This window comes from Mirounga leonina, unplaced genomic scaffold, assembly GCF_011800145.1.
Source record: "Mirounga leonina isolate KUSES-001 unplaced genomic scaffold, KU_Mleo_1.0 Mir_174, whole genome shotgun sequence".
NCBI lineage: Eukaryota > Metazoa > Chordata > Mammalia > Carnivora > Phocidae > Mirounga > Mirounga leonina.
The window spans coordinates 35,472,129-35,486,863 of NW_023270451.1; the positions used below are offsets into that span (position 1 = coordinate 35,472,129).

The window sequence follows — 14,735 nt, forward strand, 5'->3', positions numbered from 1 at the left end:
ACCCCACTCTTAACAATAGATAGGTCATGCAGACAGAATCAATAGGGAAAGAGCAGACTTGAACAATGCTATAGACCAAATGGATGTAACAGATGTATACAGAACATCCTATCCAACAACAACAGAATACACATTCTTCTGAAGGCCGCATGGAACATTTTTCAGGATAGACCATACATTAGACCACATATAAGTCAGCAAATTCAAGAAGATTAAAATCATACCAAGTATCTTCTTTGACCACAATGGCATGAAACTAGAAATTAATAACAAGAAACCTGGAAAATTCATGAACACATGGAAATTAAACAACACTGTCCTGAACAATGAGTGGATCAAAGAAGAAATTAATGGGGGAAATAAAAAGTTTTCTTCAGACAAATGAAAATGGAAACACAACATATGAGGCTTTGCAGGATGCAGCACAAGCAGTTCTAAAGGAAATTTATAGCAATAAATATCTACATTAAGAAGCAAGAAAGATACCAGATAAGCCAACCTAACTCTATACCTTAAGGAACTAGAAAAAGAACAAACTTAGCCCAAAATTAGCAGAATGAAAGAAATAATAAAGATTGGAGAAGAAATAAATGAAATAGAGAACAAGGCAGAGGATCATAGGGAAGGGAGGGAAAAATGAAACAAGATGAAACCAGAGAGGGAGACAAACATAAGAGACTCTTAATCTCAGGAAACAAACTGAGGGTTGCTGGAGTGGAGGGGGGTGGGAGGGATGGGGTGGCTGGGTGATGGACATTGGGGAGGGTATGTGCTATGGTGAGCACCGTGAATTGTGTTAAGACTGATGAATCACAGACCTGGACCCCTGAAACAAATAATACATTATATGTTAATTAAAAAATAATAGAAAAGATTAACCAAAGTAAGAGTTGCTTCTTTGAAAAGATAAACAAAATTGACAAACATATAGCTAGACCAAGGAAAAGGGAGAAAAGACCCAAATCAATAAAATTATAAGTGCAAAAGGAGACATTAAAACTGACATCACAGGGGCGCCTGGGTGGCCCAGCCAGTTAAGCGTCCATCTTCATCTCAGGTCATGATCCCAGGGTCCTGTTCAGTAGGGAACCTGCTTCTCCCTCTCCTTCTGCCTGCTGCTCTCCCTGCTTGTGCTCCCTCTCTCTGTAAAATAAATAAATAAAATCCTTTTTTAAAAAAAAAAAATCTAATCAGTGAATTCAGTAAAGTTGCAAGATACAAAATTAACATACAAAAATCAGTACCATATTCTATACACTAACAATGAATTTTCTGAAAAAGAAATAAATCAATCCCATTTACAACAGTGACAAAAATAATAAAATGCCATATATAGATTCAGTGCAATCTCTATCAAGATTCCAATGGCATTTTTTACAGAGATAGAAAAAACACACTCTAAAAAAGAGATAGAAAAACCACAAAAGACTCCAAAGAGTCAAAGAAATCATGAGAAAGAACAAAGCAGGAAGCATCAAACTTCCTGATTTCAAGCTATACTATAAAGCTATATTCGTCAAAACAGTATGGTACTGGCGTGTGCACCCACACACACATGCACACACAGAAAAATAGAACAATGGGACAGAATGCAGAGCCCAGAAATAAGCCCAAGCATAAACAGTCAACTAATATTTGAGACAGAAGCCAAGAATACTCAGTGAAGAAAGAACAGTCTCTTTAATAAACGGTGCTGTGATAATTGGGTATTCACACATAAAATAATGAAACTGAACCCATATCTTATACTAGTTACAAAATTAACTTGAAATGGATTAAAGACTTAAATTTAAGTCCTGAAACCATGAAACCCTGAGAAGAAAGCATAGGAATAAAGCTTCTTAACATGGGCCCTGGTAACAATTACTTGGTTATGATATCTGAAGTGCAAGCAACAAAATAAAAAGTAAGTAAGTGTGACTATGTCAAGCTAAAAAGATTCTGCACAGCAAAAGAAACCATCAACAAAATGAAAAAACCTATGGAATGGGAAAAAATATTTGCAAATCATATATCTGATAAGGGGTTAATATCCAAAATATATAAAGAACTCATACAACTCAATAGAAAAAAACACAGCCCAATTTTTAAAAATGATCTCAAAGGACCTGAATAGACATTTTCTAAAGAAGATATACATAAGACCAACAGGTACATGAGATGATGCTCAAGATCACTAATCATTAGGGAAATGCAAATTAATACCACAGTGAGATATCACCTCGGGTCTGTTAGATGGCCATCATAAAAAAGATAAGAGATGACAAATGTTGGCCTGGGTGTGGAGATAACAGAAACTTTATGCACTCTTGGTAGAATTGTATATTGGTGCAGCCACAATGGAAAACAGTATGGAGAATCCTCAGAAAATTAAATTGAGAACTATCCTATGATCTACCATTTCCACTTCTGAGAATATATCCTAAGGAAATGAAAACACTAACTGGAAAGGAGTCTGCACCCTCATGTTCGTAGCAGTATTATTTATTATAGCCAGGACATAGAAACTACCCAAGTGTTCATTGTGGATGAATGGATAAAGAAACTTTGGTGTGTAGATACAATGGAATATTACTTGGCCATAAAAAAGAGGAAATCCTACCATTTTCAACAGCATGGATGGACCTGAAAGGTGTTATGCTAAATGAGTGAAATAAGTCAGACAAAGACAAATACTGTATGATCTCACTTATATATGGAATCTAAAAAACAAAACTAAAAAAAAAAGACAAACTCAGAAAAAGAGATCAGACTTGTGGTTTTATCAGAGGCAGATTGTGAGGGCAAGGGGAATTGGAGAAAGGTGATCAAAGGTACAAACTAATAGAAGATAAGTAGTAGGAATATAATGTATAACATGATAACATTAGCTAACACTGCTGTATGATATACTGGGAAATATTATGAAAGTTAATCCTAAGAATTCTTATCATGGGAATTCTTTTTCCTTTTTCCTTTTATTTTATCTAGATGAAAAGGATGTTGGCTGAACCTATTGTGGTAATCATTTCACAATACGTATAATTCAAACCACTATGCTAGACACCTTAACTAATACAGTGCTCTATGTCAATTATTTCTCAATGAGACTGGGAAAAAAGAAAAAAAAATCCCTTAGAATTTTCTTTGTATGTTGACTTCCTAAACGGGTTCTTTAATTGTTCTATCAAGTGTTGTCAACTTTCCATGTCTCTGTTTTGTGTTGTACTTTATGAAAGAACTTGTCAACTTTATCTTTTAAACAGTCTATTCTATGTTTTGTTTGTTGTTTCTTCTTCTTTTAATAACACCCACTTTTCATTTTCCAAATGTACTGTTTTATATCTTTGAGGGTAATCCTAATTTTGGTAATTGTAGTGTCTTCCCTGAATTTTCTCTGGTTTTCTGAGTTCCCTTGTTTGTATGTTAGTTTTGTTATCTTTTATCCTAGAAATTTTCTTCAAATAGTCCTTCATATTTGAGAAAAGGGCACTGAGAAGATAAGTGGGAACTCTGTATGGTGAGTGGGGCTTTTGAGTGGTACATTCACTATGGGAAGACTGAGGAAAAAACCTGACTGTTGGTCTGAGTGACTGACAAGTGTCATTCTCTGTAGGTATTTTCTCTTTGGTCCATTTGTTTCTCCAGGAAAAGAGAAAAGTCAACTTGCTTTTTGTAGCTTCCTCTCTGCAGACACTTAGACTTCTGTTTTAATTTTCCCCTCTGTAGATTGTCTCCATGTTTGTCATATTTTCAAATTGGCAATTCTTGTCTCCTTTATTATCTTTGTCCTTCAAAAATATATCCATATATGTTTAATATCCATATGTAGATAGAAGCCCTTTTGGAGAAGATAGTGAGCTGTGCCTTGAAGGATGTTTACCCTTCAATCAATCTTACAAGTGTAGACTAATGATGGAGAAAAGAGGAGGAGGGGGGAGAAATTTTCCAAAGAGAGGGAAAGGAGATGGAAAATTGGTTACTATGATGCATGTGATTGGATGACAACTTGGTTCAGTCATCTACCTCCATATTTTCCTAAGACTATTGTTTTCAAAAGGAATACATAGTATTAATCATACTAAATAGATGGAGTTCCTTGATAAAACAGTCTTGATTGAGACAATTTAGTCCAATATATAATATCCCAGATACATATATCACATGGTATTTCACTCATATGAAAAGTAGTGAATTGGTAATATATAATACTTTTATGAAAATTATAATGTAAGTGTTGGTATTATTGGGAAGGAAAAGGATTCAAGATATCTCTCCTGATAATGTAGCTGTATTAGAGATTCTTAATTTTATTGAAGAATAAAATAATGAAACTGTACATAGTAAACAAAATTAGGTTTTCACTTAATTTCACTGGTGGGCTAATTCAGATATGAGTGGCTTTCCAATTGTTAAAAAGACTACCGTGCAAGTCATTTACATGTACATTTATGAGTTTGAAGTGTTGAGATTTTATAATTTTGTAACAGTAGTGGAGTTATGAAAAACATTTCATTCATTTATGAGTTTCAAATAAGTATTTTTTTGTTTTATGACTTCAACAACTTCTTGTTTAAATTTTTAAGTGTAGAACTAATATGTGGTTTTTCACTTTAAAAATTTAAGAAATTTGCAAACATAAAAAAATGAAAAGAACTTAATATTGTCACTACTTAAGGATAGCAATTTTAATATTTAGTTCAGTTATTTCTCTTAAACACACAACAGAGACCTTACCACTTTTTAAATTTGCTATTGTGTGCAGTTTCCCCATCTTATTAAATAGTCCTTGGAAATTTGAATGTTAATATTGGCACATTGGTCTCGAAGCCTACATTAATTTTTTAAATTTTATTTTACAAAGCCCAGTACCATGTATTAGTCATTTTCTTTCAAATCCAGCCCTGAGTAAAAAGGGGTTGGGGTGACCTGAGAAGGCTGAAGAGGTAAATGCTGAAGTGTCTGAGTGGGGCCAGCAGGGATTGCTGTCATGGATGAGGCTGCCACATTCCTGGTGTCTCTGACCTTGGACTCACTTAACATTATAGTCTGGAGTCTATTAAAGGAATTTTGTGTTTTTCCTTTGCAGGATTTACCCCCTACCATGACAAATATTTGAAAAAAAATTTTTTTTCAGTTAGAAAAGCAACTTTTTCTCAAAAGAAATTTATAGTTCAAATTTACACCAAGTTCTCACTAACTGGAGCAAGCCGGGTTTTCACTAAAGCTTCGACTTTCCTCTGTAAAACATTAGTCACTCCCTTGGAAGAAGCACTGTTTTATAGGCAGTGGGATAAAACAGCCACAGATGTGCATGTAATATGATGGGCTTTAGAATGTACCTGCAAAGCATTTTTTTTTTAATTTAGAGGGAAAAAAAGATGAAAGAAAAAAGACTGAATTGGGATGCTAAAATAATAGTGATTCACTGTTAAGGAAATGATAAGTTTTTGATCCATTCAAATAGTGTTTTCTTTTCCCCTTTTCTTTATTCTTGGGAAGTTCTTGAGGATGTGCCAAGTCATTTTCATTGCACAATTTTTAAAGGTATTCACCATTCCCATGTGTAACTGGTTGCCTTTTTACTGTGCAGGACTGTAGTGACGCCTGTGGCCAAAGAGTTTGATCCAGACATGGTCCTAGTTTCTGCTGGATTTGATGCATTAGAAGGCCATGCCCCTCCTCTGGGGGGGTACAAAGTGACAGCAAAATGTGAGTATATCTTTTAGAAATTTATGATACGCTAAGACATAATAACATCTTTTAGGTCTTTAAAATAGATAGCACCTTTTACATGTGTCTAGTAAACTTAGGTAAGACTTTTGAAAATAATTCGGATCGTGTTTACTGCTTTGTCAGATTCATCTCTCTGTAGATGTTTGCCCTTAAGAAAAACAAAGTTAAATTGTTTCCTTTGGTAGACTTGATGGGGCATTTCAGAACCTTTATGTTTTTCAGGAGTCTCGTTTTGCTATTTAAAAGCAGAAGTGATAGGACTTCTGTTTAAAATATGTTAAGTGACATCAGAGGTCATGAGTCTAGAAAAGCTCCTGGGCTTTTTGAAAAGAGAATGGAAGTCACTGTTTTTATTCCAGTGGTAAAAAATAGTTCTTTCCTAATAATGCTATGGTCTTCTAGTTTGAATACAGAAGTGTAGTTCCCCTTCTCAGAGGCTCTGTACGTTCCTATGGACAGTGCTCAGGTTCTCTACTGGTCTTCTGTTGTGTTGCAAAGGTTAACTTTTTGGCTGTGTTCCTTAGCAACTAGACACCAGATGAACAAATGAATTTTGTGTTATACTGCATTTGAATAATGTGACCTAATGGAATCTAGCTAGCAAGAGGCTTTCTTCAAGAATAATTCCCATGCTCTCTGAGTATGAAAATAAGGCATATGTATCATCCATGCATACAAATGTATGCTGGTACTCTGGATATATATAAAAAAGAAGAAGGAAAAAAGCAGAATTGCACAAAGGATCCACTATTGTATATTTTAGTGGGGGTTGGAAACAAATCAAAACAACCCAAATAGTTTTAAGTGAGAGAGATGAGTTTAGAGCAAGTGTGTTTTATTAATTTGAAAAGAACCAAAGAACCAGCATCATGCCAACCTTTGTTTTTAGTTGGCTTCTCATGTGAGAGTTTTCTGCACTCTAATTGTTCCAGTAACATTGTTAGGTAGTAACTATTTTTAACTTCTATTATTTACCCAGGGTTTTTGGTGCCTTGTTGTCTATTGAAAACATATTGAAAGAGGCAACTCCACAAACACAAACAAACATAATAATTCACAAGTTTGTAAAATTGAATAGAGAGGTGTTTGGTTTTATCAGATGTCTTTATGATCCCTTTTCTTTCTTCATGGAATTCCACTCAAATGGAAGTCTATCTTCCCACTGCAGATAAACCTCATTAGCATCAAGACTGGTGAAGAGTTTAGTCTAAATAAAGAAAAAAAAAAGACCTTGTACTCCAAGTTGATATACACCCAAACAATGGAAAACACATGGAGCAAAGACAGATATCTAGAAAAGGTGTTCCTTTCCATTAAATATAAGAATCTCCCTCGGGAAGGAGGAATGTCTGTATTTGGGTCTTTTTTCCGCCAAGGGGGCAAATTGTAATGAGTCTATTTCTCAGAACTAACTGGAAGGGACTAATCTTTTTGTTTGCTTGTTTGTTCATTTTTTTTTATTATTGTTAATCACCTTTTTTGCCAAGTGGAGTTCAAATATCAAATGTTATCTTGGAAGGTAGAATAGAACGTAGTAATAGCGTGGTTTCTTTTAGTCATAGACCTAAGATACATGGTTTCTACTCCTTTTAGCTTCACTACAATGCACCAAGACCTTTATTATGTTGTGTTTTTTTATCCATTTGGGGGGAAGCTCTTCATTGCTCAGGATAAGTTTGTCTATAATCTCTCCAACTCCTCACCCCTCCTTATCTGTTTTCCCTTCTTGTATCTTTTCTACTCAACAGACCATGTTTCCTTACAAGGTGACTTGTTTCCTAAGAAAAATAGACAGACATAAATTTTAACTGATTTAATAATTGGCCCTTTCTTGAGTACCTACAGGTTAGGGAAAAGATATGAGATGAAGAAAGGAAATCTTAGAGCTCAAGAGATTATAATAGAGACTACCCAAAACAGTTCACATATTGCATAGATGAGAAAACTAGTTTATTTTACCATCTGAAATAATTGGAGTTAAAATAAAAGTACTTATTCTGAATTTGTATTTAGATAAAATTGCATGAGGTTTTCACTGGATTTTTTCCACTAAAGAGAAAAATGTTTCATAAAATGCTTGAGAACAGAGTACTTGGATGCATACTGCAGAGGCCATTTTGGTGCCCTAGACCCTTAACTCCCCAAGCATAGTCTGTGATAGACACTGACTAGTCCCGTGATACTTAAATGAAAAACCACAGAGCATCATATCTGGGCAACTGTTTGTATATATCATCTCATGCAGGCCTGAGTTTGCCAACCATATTTTCTAGAGATGCTGCCATAACTGGGTAGAGGTTAGGATTACCAGACAGCTGTATAGTTATTCCCCAAATAGCTCACCCCTGGGTCTCTTTGTTCTTTTTCTAACCACGTGGCAGATGTATTTATGTTGCTTTGGTCTGTAAGTTCTCAACAGGCAATTAATATCGGGCCTTCACTGTCCTATGCCAGGAGTCATCCTCCATTTCAGAGGAGTCTCAAAATGAGGCTGGAAATGGTCTAAAACCTACAGTAAAAAGTAGGTAGAAATTACAGAAACAAATTCATAACCTAATGTTTTCCCATTTCATCTAAAGTCACCCTTGCTCCAAGTAGAATGTTCAAGGATTTTAGAGAGTGGTTTTGAAGATACTGTGTCAGAGATGCTAAAATTTTACTGTCTTAGCACATTGAATAAATCTTTTAAAATAATTCTGTTTAATAGCCTTAAAAGTAAAAGATAAATTAAGTCAAAACAACTAGGGTTTTCATTTTGATTTGTATTTAGGTATCTAATTAGTTACCTGATTTTTTTAAAAGAATTGTTTGATGCTATGACAAAAATTTCAGTGCAAACATAGAGTTGGTTTAAATTAAAGTTGATTCTTGGCTAGTACTATTTTTCTTCCTCTCTTCTCTCATTTCTTTATGTATTAATTATTCTCTACAATAAAAATATTCATATTTGGGCTGAAGTTTTAAATAAATTGTCTGAATTCGTTATTTAAAATCTATCCTGTTTTTTCAATTAACCACCAGGATTAAGGCCCACACTGAAAGGAATAAGTATCTTTATGTCCTACCCTAAACACTACATCAAACTTTGCCATGAAGTTATCAGTGTATGTTTTTAAAGTACTCTCATTCAGATCTAAATATCTTCAGGTTATAGTGTAAGAAGGTTGGCATGACAGATAAGTGCCATGTTCCAACAATAAAATTAAACAAAATTGATTCATCATATTGCAGCACCCCCTGGGTTTACAGTGTTGTCAACATTAAAAAAAGTTTATTCCGTTCAAATTAATTTGCAGAAAAATATATGTTTTATTCCTTTTCAACACTTTTATACGTTCTCTCCTTTCATTGGCTTCACATAATAAACTATGTGCAAATTTCTTTTATCGTATGAATAATAATTTTCCTTTCTTTGCAATAATTCAAAAGTCATTGTGAGATGATAGCCGTGTCTGATTAAAAAAAAAATACGGTCTTTTTTTGAACAGAGAGTATTTTTGTAGTCTTTGAGATAGTAACTATTTCCCTCAGCAGATAAATAAATGTTATTTTGACAAGTAAAGAACAACCATTAGTTGGCAGAAAAAATCAAATAATGTATCTTAGTCTTGAATTACCATCTTCTTTTTGATAAAATGTTTTATCCTTTTTAGTAATCCTCTTTTATCCCACTGTGACAGGGAGAGAGCACTGTTTTGAGGCAGATACCTGTATAAATGAATTCGTACTTAGCTTTAAGTTTTTCCTGAGGAAGTACAAAAATTCCTTGATTAGTCAGTCCTCCAAAACTAAGTCTCTAAGAAGTTGAGTGTTAAACCAGTCAACAAATAAGTGCCACAAATAAACTTGTTAAGTATATGAGGTTATGTTGGTCTACTTCATCAGCTTATGATGGATGTATGTGCTTCCTCCCTCTGTATAGAGAGTGTATGGCTCAAAATGTCTTCTGTCTGCACATTTTATTTGTCCACAGAGTTGAAGGCAGACAGAGCCAGAATTAATTACATTTTGGTGAAGTTGGCTTTTTTTTCTTTTTCTCTCACTGATGATTCTAACCCTATCTTAATATGTCTGTGGTTATCCTCTGTCTCTAATTTTCTCCCCTAGAAAGAACTTGATCACATTCACTTGTATGTTTTATTACCTAATTATATACTTTTTTAAAGTGAGTGTATTTCAGATAATGTGATAGTTCTTTTTGACAGTTGAATCTTTTATTATTTATCTGTAATTATGGAATCAATGCTTTATCTTCTCCTGATAGAATTTTAGGCCATAGCAAACAGGCATGGAGAAAAGAAATGTCTGGAAGAAATTTACCAAATACCATTTCATGAAGGAACAACCTCAAGCTTGAACTGTTTCAGTTCTTTTAGGTTAGGGTGGAAACTGGGGAATATTATACAAAATTGATTACCCAAAGTATCTTCCCATCCAGCTACCATCAGATTAACTTCTCTTATACATTTCTGTGCTGTGTCCTCAGAAACTAGACCACTGCCTGGCACATTTTCTGAATAACTTATTTTTTTTAAATGAGTAAAGCTAGATGAACCCATTGTCTTTTAAGCAAGTCAGATGCTTTCTTCCATATATTTGATGCTACTTGAATTGGATTTCATGATTTTTTTTTTTTTTTTGTAATTACTATCCCCCCATCACTGCCACTTCTTTCCAAGGCTTACACAGCATATTCATATCTCCTGTAATATTTTAATGAACACAAACCTGTGTTTCTGACAATGGTCACTTGTGCAACATTTCCCTTTAATAGAAATAGTATTGAAAAGAATATAAATATTAAAGGGGGAGTCATGGTTTCCTTGTAGCAATGGGCCTTGGACAAAAACACTGAGTTCCCGCTAGAATCTAGATGGTAAGATAACTCATTTCATTTCTGCTCAGAAAAGCAGGACAGTGGGAGAGTGAATCCTTTAAATAATAAACTTGAAATAAAGATGAAAATTTAAAGAGTACAGAATAGCTCATTTTGGTGTCAGAAGATCTGTGTTCAAGTCTCAACTTTGTCCCTCACTAATTTTGTAATCAAATTAGTTTCCTAATCAGAAAAAAAAAGGTGAGAGAGTAGGGAGATAAAAATTTTACCTGCAACATAAGGAATAAGTCATTAGGCATTGTGAGTTAAAAGTTTTGAATGTTATTGTTAATATCATTTCAACAATTCTAAACATTTAACAAAGGTCTTAAATGATGTATTTGAACACAAAATATACAACACAAATATTGTAACTTGTTGGAAAATGTTTGAGATTCTTATCTGAACAAAATGGAAAGAGGGTAGCCAGAAGTCCTAGGAAGCTGTGCAAGATTCTAGATAAATAGTAGTGGATGGTCCCTTCAATTAAAAGTCAGGTTGGTGGGGCACCTGGGTGGCTCAGTCGTTGAGCATCTGCCTTCGGCTTGGGTCATGGTCCCAGGGTCCTGGGATCGAGCCCTGCATCGGGCTCCCTGCTCGGCGGGAAGCCTGCTTCTCCCTCTCCAACTCCCCCTGCTTGTGTTCCCTCTCTCACTGTATCTCTCTATGTCAAATAAATAAAATCTTAAAAAAAAAAAGTCAGTTTGGTAAGATGAGTCCCAACATCTTATTTCTATATCCATATACATTCCTTTATTCTAATAAATTTGGGGTTAATTGGAATAAATGGCAAACTTTTAAAAGAAAACAACACATTATTATTTTGTGATGAGGATAACTTGGGTTCTACCTGCCTAAAGTCTGTGCAGTTTGTTTTGGTATATTGGGGTGTGCTTTGATTGTGACATTATTAATACACTGATCCAGAATAAGGTATCCAGTGATGCATTTTTAGCAACTGAACTATCTGAAATACAGTGGAAAATCAGAAAATAAACAGCACTTCTGAAATGCAAAAATAGATGCAGAAATCCCATTTATAAATATATAGACCCACCTTCTTGTTTCTTACTAAGATTTATGCTTAATTTTTTACATATATAACTAGTGTACTTGATAGTCTAATTTTAAAACCTGCAGAAGATTTAAGGAACTGTTTGGTAGCAGAGGTAGATGAATGGATGGTAGGCATATTTCTGTCTCTGAAGTTCTTAAATTTGGGTCCACAGACCTCCCAGGAGTCCATGGATAGAATTCATGGGGCTCATGAGCTTGGATGAAAAAAATTACATAACTATTTTTTAGTAAAACAATTACTTGACCCTTTATTTGCCCCTTATTAGCTGTATGAATATAAGAAGGTATTTCTTTTCATTATAAATATAGGAAACAAACCATAACAACACCAATAGAAATGATAGCTGTTTTCATATCACTTATTGTTGTGTAGATAGTTCCAATGATCAATTACTCTCATTACTTTGAAGTGATAGTATATATCAGACCTCCTGCTCAATTAGTTATTTGATGCATTAATATAGAATTACATGTATTATACCATGACTTTCCCCCATATTTTGGTAGCTATTTTCAATATAGTAGTTTCCTTTGTTACTGTGTATTTATTTTATGTATTTAAAAACATTCTGAGAAGGGATCCATAGGCTCTACTTGGAATATACACACACATACACACACACACACAGTCTTTACTTTGAGGCAAAGTATAGTTTGTTTGTTTTTGCTAATTTGCTTCTCACATTATACCTGGCATAGTTATTCTGTTATATATAGTTCATCTCTGAAGCAACCCTGAAAAAAATACTGAGTATTCTGGTTTTCCAAAAATTTCTTACGTGTAAAACAAACTGCATATATGTCTCACATTGCAAGATCTCCCTGTCTTATACCTGGAAGTCAAACAGACATTATAAACAATTACTAAGCTTCACATCAGTAATCTGTGTATTAGTATGTCTTCCTTTTAGAGAGAATGAACTAATGCAATCTGGGAATTCAGAAATTTTGTTTAAAATTATACACCCATTTTCAATTTTTTTAAAAATTTGGGGTGATTTAAAAGATGAAGAGTAATAAAAAGAATTATATAAAAAATTCATTGGTTCTTCTACTGCTCAGAATTGGCAACAGCCAAATATTTTTATCATATTTGTTCCAAGACTTTTGTTTGTAAAAGAAATAGAACTTGCAGATGAATGGGAGCTCCGCTTTAATCACTGCCCTATTCCCCCTTCTCCCCTAACTACTGTCATATTTTGTGTTCTTTCCAGTACACACACACACACATTATGCAATAATGTTTTAGTGAGTATGGTTTTAGATTTGCCATATATTGCAAAGGTAAGCATTATCATTCTGTTCATATAGTTTATGGAACTTGCGTTTTTTTTCCTTTTAAAATCGTTTTGACATACACTCATGAATATTTTTATATCCTTTTAATTTCTGTGTATTAGGCCATTATGGACACATACCATCATGTATTTTATCTATTCTCCCATTAATGGATCTTCAAGATGTTTCTAGATTTTCACTATTATAAGCAATGTTGAAGTGAATATCCTTTCACAAATCTTTTATCTGACACTGACTTTTTTAAGTCAGGTTGGACTTCTGTTTCTTTTTCAGTATGTAGCAGTATGTAGCACTTGGGTGCTCCTGGCTGGTTCAGTTCAACATGTGACTCTTGATCTCGGGGATCATGAGTTTGAGCCCTATCTTGGGCACAGAGATTACTTAAACAAAAAACTATATGGTAGTATGTAGCACTTATAAACATGGAGGGAGATAGCTAGAGAAGGAAAGAATTCTTCTACCTTCCTTAACTAGTCCTCAAACCATTATTCACATCCCTTGTCTTTCACATACACCCAAACAACTAATCTTGCTTCTTCTCTTTACAGTTTTATACTTTATATATCATACCCCTTCCTTTGCAGTTAAAATTGGCAGAGAGGATGTTGTTGTGTACTAATACTCTTCAAGTCTCATCTGACCTTTAAGAGAAAAAATGGACTAGAAGTCATGCAATAGAAAAATATTATTTTCAGGTGTTTTCCAACAGTACTTTAGAAATTAAACTTAAATTGAAAAGATGGGATTTTCTACTCAAAGCTAACCCAGTTGGCTATCCTACCAGTGACTGTGGAGGGCACTATGGCCCTGAAGTTGAAAACACAATCTGGTCATCCAGTAGATGAATCATAATCCTGGCCTGGGCCCTTAGAATGACCACAGGAATGTCACTCAGCCTCTTGAAGATTGTTTTCTTGCCTGGAAAGAGACATTAATTTCATCTTGGCAGTGTTGTTGTTAGTAGATGATAGAGTAATACCTGCTGGTAGTCTTTGACTTTTTACTCTGTGGTAGGCACTATACTCACTACTCTGCATTATCTCATTTCGTTTTTATGATTAAATGGGATAAATATAGAAAGCATCCTTTTTTGTATTTTTGTATTCTTTGATGTTCTTATTACCCTGAAATCACTGAAGATGATTTAGCAGTCATTTATATTTCTAAATTTTTTAAAAAGTGACAGAAAAATTAAGTGACTTGCTCAAAGACATGGAACTGAAGAATAACAAAACCACATCTTGATCTCATGTCTTTTAACTTCTGGCTTAACATACTTTCTACTTAACTCAACAAGTTATTAAAAATATCCCAAATAAACGAGTAGGGTTTTTAATTGCTGTAGAAGCTTTTTCTGAAGTATGCAAATACAGAAAATAAAAGGAAATTTTCCCAACAATGAATTTCTTATTTGTATACAATTTTCCAAGTCATAAAAGTAAGCAGAGCTTTCCAAATATATGGGAGCTTACCAGTTTGTAGATAATATTTGCTATTTTTCATGGAACATTCTGCATAAGAATTAGTCAGGGACTTAGTCTTTAGCTCAAAATTCCCACATACCAGTCTCTTTGTTGTACTCATAAGCAAACACATGGCCCCCTGCAAAGAGGGAGAAGTGGATTTACAGGAGATTTATATTCATAAATGTCTTAGGCATCACAATTCCTTATAACAGTCAATGTAAAGAAGCAACATAGCTAATTAAGAGGAAAAATGTCAGCATGTTAAAAAAATAACATCAGTTTTGGGAATGATTTTATTTTGA

At 34.1% G+C, this 14,735-nt stretch overlaps 1 protein-coding gene across 1 annotated transcript in view; it reads left to right on the forward strand.

The window, feature by feature from the left end:
* Positions 1-14,735, forward strand: part of HDAC9 (histone deacetylase 9) — an 899,218-nt gene that overhangs the window by 768,253 nt on the left and 116,230 nt on the right. The window contains exon 24 of the mRNA XM_035020706.1: positions 5,573-5,691. Within this exon, the coding sequence (XP_034876597.1) occupies positions 5,573-5,691 (119 nt within the window). The remainder of the gene's footprint in view (positions 1-5,572; positions 5,692-14,735) is intronic.